Source organism: Artemia franciscana, chromosome 16 (assembly GCF_032884065.1).
Source record: "Artemia franciscana chromosome 16, ASM3288406v1, whole genome shotgun sequence".
NCBI lineage: Eukaryota > Metazoa > Arthropoda > Branchiopoda > Anostraca > Artemiidae > Artemia > Artemia franciscana.
In genome coordinates this window covers 16279986-16296215 of record NC_088878.1, presented here as the reverse complement: position 1 = coordinate 16296215, position 16230 = coordinate 16279986, and the positions used below count along the sequence as shown (strand labels likewise).

Below are 16230 nucleotides of genomic sequence, written 5' to 3'. Positions count from 1 at the left end.
AAAATGGTAGCCAAAGCTACAGCTTTGAATTAGACAAGTTAGAGGTCGAGTGATACTACCTTTTGTCAGCTTATGATGGTTTTGGTGCCCGGGAGTAGTCGTTTCTGTATATGTCAGACATATTTATGCTGGCCATATGCAGCCTCTGAAGGTATCTTCTCAGAAGATACCTTCGTTGTTTATCTGGCTGATCATGTGGAGACAAGGTGGAAAGTTAAATAATTAGTTTTCTGGTTTTATTGGGAAAACTAAGAGATGTAGGCTGTTTTACTAGATAAGATAAAAGTACCTTTCGTAAACTTCATTGTTATCCTCGACACTTTTTATGGTATGAACAAATTCCAAGATTAATGGGGTAAAATTATCTCTTCTGTTTTGGTACCTAAATGATATGCTTTGGGAGCTTAGATAAAAAGCATTCCTTTACTTATTTCAGGGTATCACTCTATTTGGAAATAAGGAACAGAAAGAGAAATACCTTCCTAAAGTTGCATCTGGAGAACAATTTGCTGCGTTTGCTTTAACAGAACCAGCCAGTGGCTCAGATGCTGGAAGCATTAGAACTAAAGCAGTGTTGTCACCAGATGGCAAGCACTATATCCTCAATGGTAGTAAGATTTGGATTAGTAACGGTGGCCTTGCAGAAGTATTCACTGTCTTTGCACAAACTCCCGTCACCGACCCTGCTACTGGTAAGCTCACTTCCGTTCAATCTCTTTTCTTTTTTAACTTTCGAATAAGCACGTGACAAAGGCCATGCCGCAAGATTGCAACGTTCACAAACTGGCGTTTTGCAGTAAAACGGAAAGAAAAGTCTTCAAATTAAACGTTACTTGTTCCTTTCGAAAAAATATTCACCGATATTCCTTTTTTGGCGATAATGTTGTCCCCTGCTGAAGAATGACTTGCAAATTAAAAAGGCTGAATTTCTGTTTCAGGCAATAAAAAGCTTAAAAAGAAAAGAAAATAGGAACCCAAAGCTGGCCACTATAAAAATGAAATATGTTTAAAGGTGGAAGCAGAAATATGAGTCATAAAAATACGAAAACATAAAGAGGAAGTGGATTATCTTTTTTTCATCATATATTTTATTAAGATACTTATCACAAATTTATTAAGATACTTACGAATTTTAAGAAAGGTCACAAATTTATTAAGGTACCTATGAATTTTGTTTTTTTTTATGTTGGTAATCTTATCCCTAATATATTTTGGCAAGATGGCCTAGTTATAGTTGTCTTTGACATTTGTAAAGGCTATACCTGTTTTTGTGCGCTTTACGATTTTTTTTTTTTTTTGATATTATGGATAAAAAAAAATTGCATTAAATTTTGTGTAAAAAATATTCTATTGGCCCAGTATATTTTAAATATTTACTGTGGCACTTAGAAAAATGAGTAAGAAAAGTGTGTATAAATGGTACAACCTCTTCACAGAACGTCTTGAAGATGCTAATGACCATCCCCGTCCTGGAGGCTCCAGCCCATCAACAACCAATGGAAGTACTTAGACGATGAATACAATCGTTAAGTGCGGAATTACGACGAAAAGTACTGTTGCATCAACATTGTTACACATTAGTGATTTTTACCCAGAAACAATTGTTATCATATCGAATCCATTATACGCACAAACTTGACTCCTTCCGACTTTATTGTTTGAAAATTGCTGTAATGAAAGCCATTTGCCACTGTTGTGCTGCTGAAAGAGCTCAAGGCAATGCATAAAAGTACATACCAAAAGTACTTTGAACATTGGAAAAGGACCGGCACAAGTGTTTTACATCCGAGGGAGGATTATTTTAAAGGGACAAAATAGATGTTGATGCCTAACTAACTATTTCTACAGAAAAACAAATTCACCTTCTCATTTGAGCAAAACTTGCCTCATTCAATGTTAGGGAGATTAAAAAAAGCTGAATAATTTTAAGCAGATTTAAGCTTTACCATGCCTTTTTCCCCTTTAAATTACCTTTATTGATCATAATTGCTGAACTCGTTGATTTACTTTATGCTAAATTTTTTCTTTTACTATAGTCTGTTTTTATAAATATCTTCCACTGATTATTTCAATCACTTTATGTAATGTTTTGCCAGTGCTATTTGAGGCTTCTAAGATCAGTTATTTATGTGTATTACTATTCTCTCTGACAGTCTGTTATTGTGTCTGATACGACAAAACTTGTAAATTCAAGCAAAAAAAAAATATTTTTTTATATGGGACTTTTTAGAAAAGAATTGAAAAATAAGAAGTGAATTCTTAAAAATCTCTAGGAAACTATGGTAAACCCTACCCCCTCTGTACGGGGCTCTATTCTGACAAGCTCTATGGAATCAGTTTGAATTGCTTACGGTCATTTCCCAAAGTTCGTTTGTTTGCTAAAATTTTAAATTTTTAAAGAACTTCTCATGTCTACGTAGTTGCAATCTGAAATTTGATGGTTGATCCTAGATATCTCGATTTGTCCTTTTTTTAAATTTGAGAGGTAAGGGAATGGGAATTGAGCTCCCTCCTTGTGTATTTGATTAGAATATGTTAATAAGGAAAGCAACCTGTTACTAAATATGAAATGGATTCTTTATTAGGAGAGACAAAAGACAAAGTAACTGCCTTTATTGTTGAGCGATCATTTGGTGGTGTTACATCTGGACCTGCTGAGAAAAAAATGGGTATCAAATGTTCAAACACAGCGGAAGTTTATTTTGAAGATTGCAAGGTGCCGGTTGAAAATGTCCTTGGTGAAGTTGGACAAGGATTCAAGGTATGTCTTTAGGTAAAAAAAAAAAAAAAAGTAGATAAGATGGAACTACAAAAGAATTAGACCAATGTTATCTACATATTAATTTATTTCAAATAATTTTTTTTTTGAGGGGGGGCACTTTTAAAAACGGGAAATTGGGTAAATTATGCTGAAAACTTAAGAAATTCAACGACATATAATAAAAATATCGATATTGGACGGCATGATTCTAAACCTCCCCCCCCCCCTCCTTGTTTTGTGCCTGTACTAAAATGTAAACAAAATTTCATATATAGGAGCTTAAAAACCTCCAATTGGGGTTCTCTGATATGCTAAATTTGAAGGTGTAATCTGCGTCGAGATCACTTCCCATCTTAGGTTTTCCCCCTTTTGATCTTTTCTGAAAATCAGGAAAAATTTTCTCTTACTTTTGACGGGTATCTTCAAAGAGTTTTATTTACAGTTGAGTCCAGTCGTTCCTTACTTACAGCTCGTTACCACGAACTGTTTGACTATTATATGATTTTATTTCTGCTCCTCTTGGGTTTTCATTGCTCTTTACTTTTCTTTGAATTATTTTTTTGAAACTTGTTTTCATTCTTTTTTAAATTAAATTCGAAAAAATTATTCTTGAAGCATTATGATCTGTGAAGTTACAATAGGTTGACAACTGGAGCGTCTGAGAAGCCGACCAAAAGTAGCTGCAACACTTCACAATGCGCAGCCACCGCAAATCTAGTTTACTTTTTGTTGGGCTGTTCTCAGAAATTTATTCCTAAAAGCTCATTATTGGACTTGATATCCTTCAAGTTTATTGCGCTGTTGCTCCCGTATGTGAACTGAATTTAACTGCTTCTAGAAAAAATATTTATTTCTAAACTTGAAACAAACGGAATTTGTTAATAGCGATCTAAGTCTAATAACCATAGACTTATGATTCTGATTTAAACAGGCTATAACTATTTTTATACATGTTATTTTTGTCTGAAACTCTATCATTCATATATTTTTGAAGCTTTTTTTGCCTGAACCTCCACAAGTCCAGTCGAAAGATTTCAGAGCAATGCTTATGTGATAGACTTTGGTTATTATTGAAAGCAATCTGGTTAAAGTATGAAGCCATTGACTCGAAACGGTGTGAGAAAAGTATCCATCCGAAACACCCAAATTGCTACTTACAATAAATGTAACCAATTTTGCTATGGCAATGTGATATATTGCTGCAACCTTTGTTCAACTTCGACGACGAAAGTCTTGCAGGAGCAGCACTTAGATTTTTTTTTTTTCAATCGATTGAGTGCCGCAGTTCTTAGGCCCTCAAAATAAAATAAAAAATGTGGCTCATTGACAATTTATCTTCTGAAAAAAAAAATTTAGACTGAAATAGGATAAATTTGAAATGTTGCTTCCATAACACGATCTATTACGCTAGAGCCGTATGTAATTGAACCACCGACTGAATTTTCGAATTCAGTGGGAAAATTCGCATTAGACGCACAAAGAAACTTTCTTGAACTGATTTTTTTTTTTTTCAGTGCTGTCCATAATCGCCGAAAATTACAGAGCTTATTACTTTTATAGGTTGCTATGCATATTTTAAATAATGGACGTTTTGGTATGGCTGCAGCTCTATCCGGCACTATGCGAGCTGCCACAAGAAAAGCCATTGACCATGCTACACAGAGATCCCAGTTTGGACGAGTTATCAGTTCATTTGGCTCGATTCAAGAAAAACTAGCTCGCATGGCAATGCTTCATTATGTAACGGAATCTATGGCTTATATGATTAGTGCCAACATGGATAAAGGATCGACAGATTTCCAAGTTGAAGCTGCTATTAGTAAGGTAAGTTGTTTTTTTTTTAATCAATGAAGCCGTATGTGAAACTGAAATACCGTATTATCGTATTTAAAACAAAAGTTGTAATACGAAAAATAACTTGTAGTCCTAAGATGATAAATTTGTGTAAGACATTATTTAAAATGAAAGTTCTACTAGCAAACGAACAGGAAAACACGAAATACATCTTAAAGGAGAACTGTTCGAGATTTTTTTTTTTTTTATTATTATTTTTTTTTAGCGCTTCTACGAGTGAATAAGTGAAACCGAAACAACTGATAATTAAAAGGAATTATTTAGTTAAACCAAACAAAGGATAGAAATTAAAAAGGTGCTGATATTACTAGGCTAGAATATATCAATTTAAAAAAAAATTGTGATGGAATTAAAGAGCTAAGATGAACCTTAAAACAAAAAAAAAAATTGTTGCTTCGCAGTTTATGTAACTATTCGTCTCCAATTTTTGCAATTTTTGATTTCTCTATTAATTTTAAATTTTGGGTTTCTACATCGCTATTAACCAGTCGAAAAAGTTTTTTTTTTACATTTTTAAAGTTGATTTCTGCTCCTTTAATTCACATAATTGAATCGAGTTTCAAGTGAAGGAGTATTTTTAAGTTTTCTTTTTAAGCTTTTCTGTATATGAACTGAAATGATGGTTAGTAATTTAACTTTCACGAAAAGTTTAATTATTCAGTCGAAACTCTCCATCAGCTGCAGTTGTGCGCAATAGATTTTTAATGTTCTTTACATGGAAAGATTCAGGTTGAATGGGGATGTAGTTTTCTCACAAGTTACAAGCTGATTTAAGGACTTACATTGCAAATGCCGGAGAAGGTAATAGCCGGTCTGATAAAAAACAAATCTGAAACTAGTCATATACGAGGTGCAATAGAAAAGGTACGCGACTGATGATATTGTAAGCGATCGCGGATTTGTGCGTCGCGGAATATCTCAATAGTAACCGGAATTCTAAAAAACAGATTTTTGACATCAAATAGATCCATCAAAGAATTGGATTTTTATGCTGATTCCAAATACACAATATTCATTCAGTTTAGTGTTGCTCATCAAAAGAAAGAGACAATTTTTCGTATTTTTGAAAAAGGGGGAACATCTCTTGTTCTACTGTCCCATTGATCTGAAAAAGGTGCTACTTGCCTACCTTTTTAAAAAGGAATCGGATCGGGGAGAGAGGAGATTAAGAGCAGTTTAGGTTTAGCCCGTATATAAACTAAGTCAAGACTTAAATCATGTTTGCACCAGTCATGACTCAGCTCACTTTTAAACTGGGTTTGTCTGCAGATTAGACTCGGACATACACTGAGATCGAGAATTCCTTACATATTGAGAACAAAGTGCAATGTGCCTATCTTTCGGTTCAAAATTTCAAAGAAAGGAACAGAGGCTTAGGGATTGGTAGCCTTCATAGCCAAAGCCTGGACGTAGCAGCCTTAGATAGCAGGACGTTTAGGGGGGGACACCCCCTCTCCTCTTCAAAGTGTCTTGTTTTTTTCTTGCGTTTTAAAGTTTAATCTTAAGATAAAGCTTCTATTATTCGTTTAGGAAAACATTTTGTCGTGCTGTAACAGACAATGATTAGGATTTTATATGCCCATTATAATAGTTAGTAAAAACTATTAATAAATGCCCATTGTGCTATTCACCTCCATCATAGTTTGCTGTTGCCAATTAGTATTAGAAATATAAAATGTATAAAAAAATTCTAAAATAAAGCTTTTTTTAAAGGTATTTGCATCGGAAGCAGCTTGGAATGTTGTAGATGAAGCAATTCAAGTTCTAGGTGGAAATGGTTTTATGAAATCTAATGGTATCGAAAAGGTTATGCGAGATCTTCGAATTTTCCGAATTTTTGAAGGCACCAATGATATCCTTCGGCTATTTGTTGCTCTGACAGGTATTATTACTCTAAATTTATGTATTCTTAAATGTAGGGACTCGTAATCGTTACGACAAAATGCAATCAACTTTTTGACTTTTTACTACTTAGCGACTATATTTTTAACTGAATAGAGAGTTAATCCTAATAATGATAGTACTATAGCACAAATCTCGACAGATTGGTTGAAATGTTGCTTGAAGTATGAAAACACCAAGTAGGCATGTACATGTTAAAAAGCATTTTTGTACCTATTCACTAACACAACCTGCCTTATTTCAATACTGTAATAGTTCTAGTCAAAAGGATCTGTTCATGGTGACTAATTACGAGTATTTTTTGTAGATATAACTTGGCTTATTCACCAAAAGATTTTACTAATACCAAGATTTGGTTCGCGTTCATTTGATTGAATAAAATTATAAATTTCTAATTGGTCAATCACATTTGTCATATAATTTTCTGATTGGGTGAAAAATTGCGGTTGGCTGAAATTGGCCCTAGCTCCCGAACTAGGGCCTAGCTCCAAATCGAGATATTAGTAAAAATTTCAATGTGAATAGACCTTTATGTATGGTGTGAGTGTTCTCATTTACTTCATATTCATCCCTCTTATGGGAGCAATAGTGCGCCTTGCATTATCAAGGCCTCTTCTAAATGGTCTTCGTAACTCTGTCTCTTGCGTGACTTCCTGTGACCTTTTAAAAGTTTTTTTTTATGCTTAGTTGTGCCAATAAATGTGCTCTTAAAAAAAAGAAAAAAAATTGATGAGTAGCCAAAGTGACATTTTGTGCATGTTAATTATTAGCATTGTTGTGCACCATAATTGGTGCACACTGGCCATTTAGACGTGAGCCACTAGCCATTTAGAACCGTCTTCGAGGAAAATTCTCAAACGACATAAAAAAGGGTGTCCTGTGATGTATAGTCGAAAACCTCTACTTTTTTTTTATTTCCAGAGTAAAATCGTCAAAATTTTCGAAGCTTCGGAAAAAAAAAACAGAAACTCTATAGTTGTGGGTTCGAAAATTTGATTATTTTTTTTTATTTATCAAACTCTTCATTAAAACACGGAAAAATACTGGTTTACAGTTTTAACCTTTGTTTAAATGAATATTCCTGGTGAAGCTTAAAGGTTTATTTACCAGTGGTTGGTATTTGATTTGTATCTTTAATTGCTTAGCTCAATATAACCATTAGGTTGTATGATTTGTTCTCTCGTAGAATTAGTTTAAACAAAAAAAACCTAACCTATAATATACTTATAATGTATCACTTTGGTCTTTGGCTTCCCACCATTCAATCATTTTAGAGTGAGCGCAGCTTATGACTATATTTACATCTATACCATTTTTAGGCTTGACATTATTTGGTTTGTTTGTTTTAGTTTTTACCTACTATTTTGTAGGTCATGGTCTACGATGCTTTATTGAGTCAAAACAAATATCTAGGTTTAAATTTAGAATATTAATGAGTGAAACCTACTGATTAAAATTGACCAATTTATTTATGTGGTAGTTTTTTGTGCCAGGGACTACCTGTTGGTAAGTCATTAATTTTCTCGATTTAAAGGTTGTCTAGGAAGTTAGACAGTTCGATCACAATGCAGAACTTTGGCTTAGTTTGATCCCCCCCCCCCAACTAAAAAAGAAAACAAGAACGATGAGACCCATCTGTCCTTCAGTCACCACCATATTTCTGCCTGCATCTTGTATGCTTATCCGGTTTGGCATCGTGGCATCACCCGTGAAATTGAATTAATTCAAAAAAGAGCCCTGCGAATAATTCTCAATGAAGTTAAGGTTCCATACTCTCTTCTTATAAAAAAAGGCCAGATTAGAAACATTTGAGCACAGGACAATCACGCTGTGTCTCCGTTTTGCAAAAGAAATGCAGTAGAAAACCCTCGCACGGAAATATTTTCCCAAAAAGACACTCCCCCCCCCCCACATTCCGCCCGCCTTGGACTGTTTCTGAACCCGGTCATTCGCCGCTTTACCTCCAGATATGAAAAAGACTTTTTTCCCCTTCATTACAGATAAAATAAACCGCTTGTCGCAAATTTTCGTTGTTCATTGTTTGGTACTGGTGATTTTGAGGTTTTGTCTTTGTTTGCTTGTTTTGTTCCCTCCCCCTTTTATATGTTCATTTATAAACCTTTTTTAATGCATGTACTATTAATTTTTTTTTTATCTTTTTAACTAGTGACATTTTGCAGTTCGATAATTTTAACTAAGGAAATAATTAGTCTTTCTGACCTTATTGTTTTGGCATTGTTGGCCAGTTTTTTAGTTGTATCTTTTTTTATGATTTTGTTTGCTTGTATTGTTTTTTTTTTTTATGCTCCGCAATTCGAATTCGGCCATTCAGAACTTGTGATAGAAATCTTTTGAAACGAATATCTAATCTTATTACCACTCTTGGTAGGGCCAGATTATTGCCCAATTATTCATTCTTGTTGAGGAATTCTGCGGCCAAGTAATTTAATTAGGTTTCAAGCATTAGATTACCAAGTTAGAATATATCAATTAAAAAAAAAGTTATGATGGAAGTACAGAGCTACGATGAACCTTAAAACACTAAAAAAAAAGATCATTGCTTCGCACTTTATTTAACATGCATGTGCAATTTTGGTTCAAATAAAGTAACTTTTAATATTTCCCTAAATTTATAGAATTTTTAAAAACCAGCGCTTCACTGAAAACGAATCCTAATTGAGATTGTGATAGAATCAAAATTATATACTAAAATTTACTGGTTTCATGGCTTGTCAAAGATTATTGAAAGTCCAATAAATTAGACTTTTATTTTCTGTAGGGTTGTTGTTTTCTGCTCCTAATCATGTTTCGTTGCGTTGGTTTTGTATTGATAAAAATGGGTTTTTAATGAGACCGTAAACAGCTTGCTTTGATGCTGCAGTAGCTTGCTAGTTTTGTTAGTGACGATTTATGAACAATGTTAATGGGGCTGGGTGGGAGGAATATAGAAGAGGGGGACTGAAGCTCAAGCATAGGATTTTCAACCATGGAGATTAAGGTAGTATCCTTTTCATTCTTCTCAGTCTTTATACTCCGTAAATGGTGTCTTAATTTATAACAAGAGCTAAGAGCTCATATGGCACTTGTGACGAGGTCGGAAGAGCCGAGAGCTCATATGGTACGAGGTTGGAAGAGCCAAGAGCTCATTTGGTACTTGTGAGAAGGTCAGAACCTAAAGAATCCTAAAGAACCTAATGAAATACCTCATTTTTATAATCTTTCAGAATTAACCCTTGCCCCCACTCCCCCAAAGAGAGCGGATCCGCCCTTCCAACTCCCCCGAATGTCACAGGATCTGGTCGGAATTTGAAATTAGAACTTTATAGCACAAGATCCTTCTAAATATCAAATTTCATTAAGATCTGGTCACCCTTTCGTAAGTTACAAATACCTCAATTTTCAAAATTACCTCCCCCCTCCCAATTCCACCAAAGAGAGCAGATCCGGTCCAGTTATGTCAGTCACGTATCTTAGACAGGTTTCTATTCTTCCCATCCAGTTTCATCCTGATCTCACCGCTTTAAGTATTTTCTAAGATTTCCGGTCCCCCCAACTGCCCCCCCCCCAATTACGTTTGATCCGGTTGAGATTTAAAATAAGATATCGGAGTTACGAGGTCCTTCTAAATATGAAGTTTCATGAAGATCCGATCACTCCTTCGTAAGTTAAAAATACGTTATTTTTCTTATTTTTCAGAATTACCCCCCCCCCCCCCCGCAATTGAGCGGATCCGTTCCAATTATGTAAATTACGTATGCAAGACTTTTGCTTATTTTTCCAACCAAGTTTCATCCCAATCCCTCCAATCTAAGCGTTTCCCATCACTTTAGGTCTCCCCACCCCAAACTTCCCCCAATGTCACCAGATCCGGTCAGGAATTAAAATAAGAGCTTTGAGCCACGATATCCTTCTAAAAATCAAATTTCATGGAGATCCAATCACCCGTTCGTAAGTTAAAAATACCTCATTTTTTCTAATTTTTCAGAATTACCCCCCCCCCCCCCCAACTACCCAAAAGAGAGCGGATCCATTCCGTTTATGTCAATCATCTATCTAGGACTCGTGTTTATTTTTCCCACCATGTTTCATCCCGATCCCTCCACTCTAAGTGTTTTCCAAGTTTTAGGTATCCCCCTCCCAACTCCCCGCCCCCATCACCAGATCCGGTCGGGATTTAAAATATGAGCTCTAAGACACGATATCCTTCTAAACATCAAATTTCATTGAGATCCGATCACCCGTTCGTAAGTTGAAAATACCTCATTTTTCTAATTTTTAAGACTTACTCCCCCCCCCCCAACTACCCCAAAGAGAGCAAATAAGTTCCGATCATGTCAATCATGTATCTAGGACTTGCGCTTATTTTTCCCATCAAGTTTCATCCCGATCCCTCTACTCTAAGTGTTTTCCAAGATTTTAGGTTTCCCCCCTCCAACTCCCCCCAATGTCATCAGACCCAGTCGGGATTTAAAATAAGAGCTCTGAGACAAAATATCATTCCAAACATCAAATTTCATTAAGATCCAATCACCTGCTCATAAGTTAAAAATACTTCATTTTTTCTATTTTTCCGAATTAACCGGCCCCTACTCCCCCCCCCCCAGATGGTCAAATCGGGAAAACGACTATTTCTAATTTAATCTGGTCCGGTCCCTGATACGCTTGCCAAATTTCATCGTCCTAGCTTACCTGGAAGTGCCTAAAGTAGCAAAACCGGGACTTTAGGTTTTCCCCCTCCAACTCCCCCCAATGTCATCAGATCCGGTCGGGATTAAAATAAGAGCTCTAAGACACAATATCATTCCAAACATCAAATTTCATTAAGATCCAAATACCCGCTGATAAGTTAAAAATACTTCATTTGTTCTATTTTTTGCGAATTAACCGGGCCCCCACTCCCCCCCAGATGGTCAAATCGGGAAAACGACTATTTCTAATTTAATCTGGTCCGGTCCCTGATACGCTTGCCAAATTTCATCGTCCTAGCTTACCTGGAAGTGCCTAAAGTAGCAAAACCGGGACCGACAGACCGACCGACAGAATTGGCGACTGCTATATGTCACTTGGTTAATACCAAGTGCCATAAAAAGTGATTAGATATGGAAAAAAATAGTTTTTAAATAAGACCTCAAAGAGCTCGCTATTAGTGGTCAAAAAGTAGAAGAAGCAGAAAAAAAAGAGAGGACACATCAGTACTACCCCAGCAAAAAAGTGATCTAGTGTGTTGTTCAAGGTGGAAGATAGAAGTTTCCGGTTTTGCCGGTTTTTCGACAATGGCGATTCTACTTTTTGTTTCGGTCCGACGCCATTCACAAAGGATTTCTAGGCTCTTTTTCAAAATCCCTGTAAATTTGTTTTAAAATAACATTTTGTTATTAATATTAATCGGATAGTAATCGAAATAATTCTCACTAGACAGTTTTATTAATGAATTTTTAAACTTCTGGTTACTATTGGCCGTGGTTCGATATTTACTTGGTTGAATATATCACTGCAACCATTATGGCTTTTGTATTGGTCGAGGGCTTTTGGACAGTTTTAATCTGTTTTTGGTTTATTTTTTGTCTGGTTTATAGTAACTAGGTATAAAATGAATAAGGCTCTCAAAACTAAGGGAAAGGTTGAAAATTTAAAGAGTTAAAAGGCTAAAGTTCTAAGTAATTTCTTCCCGAATAACTAGGAATTTTGGCCTAAAATTAACCCCCTTCCTCCTCCCCCCCAAAAAAAATAAATGTATCGAGCAATTTTTACTTTGACAAAAAAAATTGCATTTACTGTTTCTGTATTTACGTCTACCACAATTTTCTATTTAGTTCTCCCTTTAGTATTTCTCCATTTGTTCAAGCGTTTATTCTTACATTTTTCAAGCGTTATATGTTATTCTTACATAGATGTTTTATTATTGTTTATTTAAAATTTCGCATGTATGTTATTCATTATTAAGAGCTTTTTTGTCCTTCATTTTACATGTAAAAGGTGACCGTTAAGTTAAAGATTTTTCATTTCAAGGCATGCAATTTGCGGGCGGGCATTTACGTCAACTTCAGAAGGCATTGAGCAGCCCAATGACAAATATGGGTGTTATCTTGGGCGAAGCAACTAAACGGGCTAAACGAACTGTTGGCATGACTGATTCAGGCGCCCTTGCCGATAAAGTACATCCAAGTCTCGCTGAATCTGCCATGCTTACTTCTCGGGTGAGTTTCCGTTTTATTACCAAGTGGATTGTTTTAGTTTTTTTTCCTTTTTTAAGTATAAAACTTCATCGAAAACGTGGCATTTACTTCTCATTTTCTTCAGAAGGGTAAAGTTTAGAAATAAGTCTGTATATCAGCTTTTAATTAATGAAACGTAATTAGTTTGAGCTGCTCAAAAAGAAAATATCTGTAAGGCTACCAATGACACGCCTGTCCTGGGGTACATTCGTGGCACCCGCTGACCTCTACAGTATAGTAAAGTATAGTAAAGTTCCTCTGAAATTTCTCGAATCATCAAATGATCTCCTGTCCACCACTGGGTTTTGGATATAATGTATCAAACTGCTGAAATAACACTTCAGATAGCATTGAAAATGAAAAGCTGAACTAGTAAAACATATGAGAAGAAAGCGAGAGGATAAGATTTGTGTTCTTAAATTTGCCTTTGTCTTAAAAACGCAGGTCAGCATAAGAATTGGTTGAATAAGCTATTTGTAGGGTGGTAGATGGCCGCAGATGCTTTTCTTAAAAAAATCTTCCTTAGAATATTTTGTATTTTTACAGAGACTGACGAAACCTATGTCGCTTACGCGTTTTTTTTTTTTTTTTTTTTTTTTTTTTTTTTTTTTTTTAGGTAATCCAAAATATCTTTCAGTTGAACAGTTTCATTTCACCCTAGTAAGTTCAAATTTTGCACAATAGCTTTCCTTCGGTAAACAAATTTAGAACACTAAGTCTTCCTTTTTTTTTACTTGAAAATTCTTGGAAATGACTTATTGTCTGACATTTAAAACATTCATTTTATCAGTAAGCACCAAAAATGAGTACTGCTTAATTTTCACATGTTCTTATCAAAGGGCAGAGTTGTCGGGTGTAAAGTCAGTGTTATATCTTAAATTATAATGAATTCCTTGTGACTTAGTGTCGGCTCTGCATAGACAGTTAATGATAAATAGTAACTAAAGAAGGGGCGATGTAAGTAGTAGCTGTCCCTATTAAATGACTTATAACTAGCTGTATAAGAATCAGCCAGAAGAACTTTAAACGGAGAAAATGTGTCAATATAATTATTTGCATACCATATTTGCATCTCTGTTTTCTCATTTTCAATTCACTCTTCCAATGTGTGGAAAATCAATAGCTAAAAAAAAGTTAAATCAACAGTAAATGATTCGGGTAGAAACAGTATTCTTTTTTGAGGGTGGGGGCAAAAGCTAAACGTTTCCTAGTTGTGGGAGAGTAGATGAGGGTTGCCAATTCACGAAAATGTAAGAAATACAAGTTTTTTTCAATTTTATTAAACATTTTAAATTGTTAAGGGGGATGGGGGTAATTTAGCCTTTTCCCATTTTTTTCAAAGAATACCAAAAGAAAAGGTTTTTTCTAGATATCCCTCCTCCCACTTGGTGTCCCCAGAGTTGAACTGCAGGAAGTTTATATTGCAATTCAGTATTTGCCATAATTTCAGTTATGTCTGTATTTTATTAAATAAAAAATAAGTTTTTTCAACTGAAAGTAAAGAGCAACATTAAAACTTCAAACGAACAGAAATCATTCTGTATATGAGGGGAGCTTCCTACTCCTCAATACCCCGCTGTTCATGCTAAAGTTTCTAAGCACTTTAAATAAGTTAATTATTCTAACTAAACGGTCCTTGTGTTTCATGATTCGTTCTTTAAGAATTTCGGACAAAAGGTGTAATTTTAGCGTTAAGAGTAAGATATTGAGAAGGAGGCAGCCCCCTCATAAACGGAATGATTTCTATTCGTTTTAAGTTTTAATGTTGCTTCTTACTTTCAGTTAAAAAAAAACTTTGTTTTTTTATTTAATTTCTGATCATTTTTCAAATAATGGTGCGAAGTCACCTCACCCTCCATGTAAATCCCCCCTTCCTTTAAAATTTCCTCGCGGAAAGCTCTCCCGGGAAATTAACCCCGTACAATTCCATCCTCACAGCAAATTCCCCCAAAAAGTTTCTTGCTGACGATCCCACCTGAAAAAATCTCCTTAGTATACTCTCGTTCGAAAAAACACTTGCTTTTTTTAATTTCTGGTCATTTTTTTTCCCGCGTTAATTTTATATATGAATTCTGGTAAATTTCCTTCCGTGTAAAATTTCCTCTGGAAAGCTCACCCCCGGAAACTTCCCTCCAAACATAAAATTCTCCCCGTAGAAAACACCCCTCCACAGCAGAAAATACCTCCTAAAATATATGTATGCTTCCCAATAATCAATACTGTTTGTAAACAATGGGCAAAGTTCATAGCTTGCAGCCCTTCCCTCCGAGGCTGTGGGGGTCAAGTCATCTTGAAAGACATAAGTATTAATTCTTTTGACTATGTTGAACAAAATGGCTCTAAAAGATTTGATCGAACTACATTGAGGGAAAAAGGGGCATGTGAGGGGGGTTAGCTGCCTTTCAGTATTTTGGTCACTTAAAAAGAGCACTAGAGCTTTTAATTTCCGATAAAATGAGCCCTCTCCTGATTTTATAGGATCACTGGTTCGGCACGATCACCCTGGGAAAAGCAAATAAAAATAAATAAATAAACACGCATCCGTGATCTTTCTTCTGGCAAAAAAAAAAATACAAAATTCCACATTTTTGTACATAAGAGCTTGGAACATCTACGATAGGGTTGTTTGATGAATTTTGGTGCCTAACAGAAGCATGGTCCTATTGGTTGCCCTCTTTTTTGCGTTACTTCAGCCATTTCAAACCAGCCATTTTCAAATCAATATAAAAAAAAAACAGTATGTTTTAGTCAGGACTTATAACTTAGTCTTTTAATTTTCAGAATATCTACTAGCTGTCGAAAGCCTAGAGTAATAGCTGTTTTCGGTTTGTAAAAGTTTGGTCATATGTGTTTAGTTTTTATCAAAACATGCACAAATAAATAAATTGTTGTTCTGAGTAGATTTATATTCGGAACTCCTCTAATTGAACGAAATAAAAGAGAAGGTTTGACCATGAGATGGATTAAAGGGGTAACCTTGGCTGTATACTTCATTATGGTCTACGTATTAAATATTTATTGATTAAATATTGAACTAAATTAAATATCGAATTGCATTAGTGTTTCTAGATGGTGGGATACTAATTGAAATTTAGATCTCGGTATCATATTGACACTAATGATACAATCCCAATGAGGTACTGTATTATTCGTTATTTTTATGAAAAACGCTGGAAATTTGTTTATTTTCATTCAATGGGAGATGTCTAGTTAAGTTGTAGTTTTACCCACAGTTATTTGCTGTTCCTCAAGAACTAAGTTCTGTTAGTATGTACACACTTTTTTGTGCCTGTGAGCAATAACCTTGGTCCATATTGTTACAATAAATCATGAAGAGACTTCAATTTGAAACTCGTTATTTGCCTTGATATCCTTAGGCATCTGTTATCGCACGGTTTTATTAATTCAAAACAGATATTGTATTTTATGTCAATTATTATCACTACGTCTTGCTTATGGCTTTCTAATTAGCACTCTGAATATGGAGTAGACACTGGT

At 35.1% G+C, this 16230-nt stretch overlaps 1 protein-coding gene across 1 annotated transcript in view; it reads left to right on the top strand.

Annotated features, from left to right (window-relative positions):
- Positions 1-16230, top strand: part of LOC136037135 (very long-chain specific acyl-CoA dehydrogenase, mitochondrial-like) — a 23739-nt gene that overhangs the window by 4430 nt on the left and 3079 nt on the right. Inside the window, exons 3-7 of the mRNA XM_065719630.1 lie at positions 437-692; positions 2586-2761; positions 4322-4585; positions 6329-6497; positions 12527-12714. Of these exons, the coding sequence (XP_065575702.1) occupies positions 437-692; positions 2586-2761; positions 4322-4585; positions 6329-6497; positions 12527-12714 (1053 nt within the window). The remainder of the gene's footprint in view (positions 1-436; positions 693-2585; positions 2762-4321; positions 4586-6328; positions 6498-12526; positions 12715-16230) is intronic.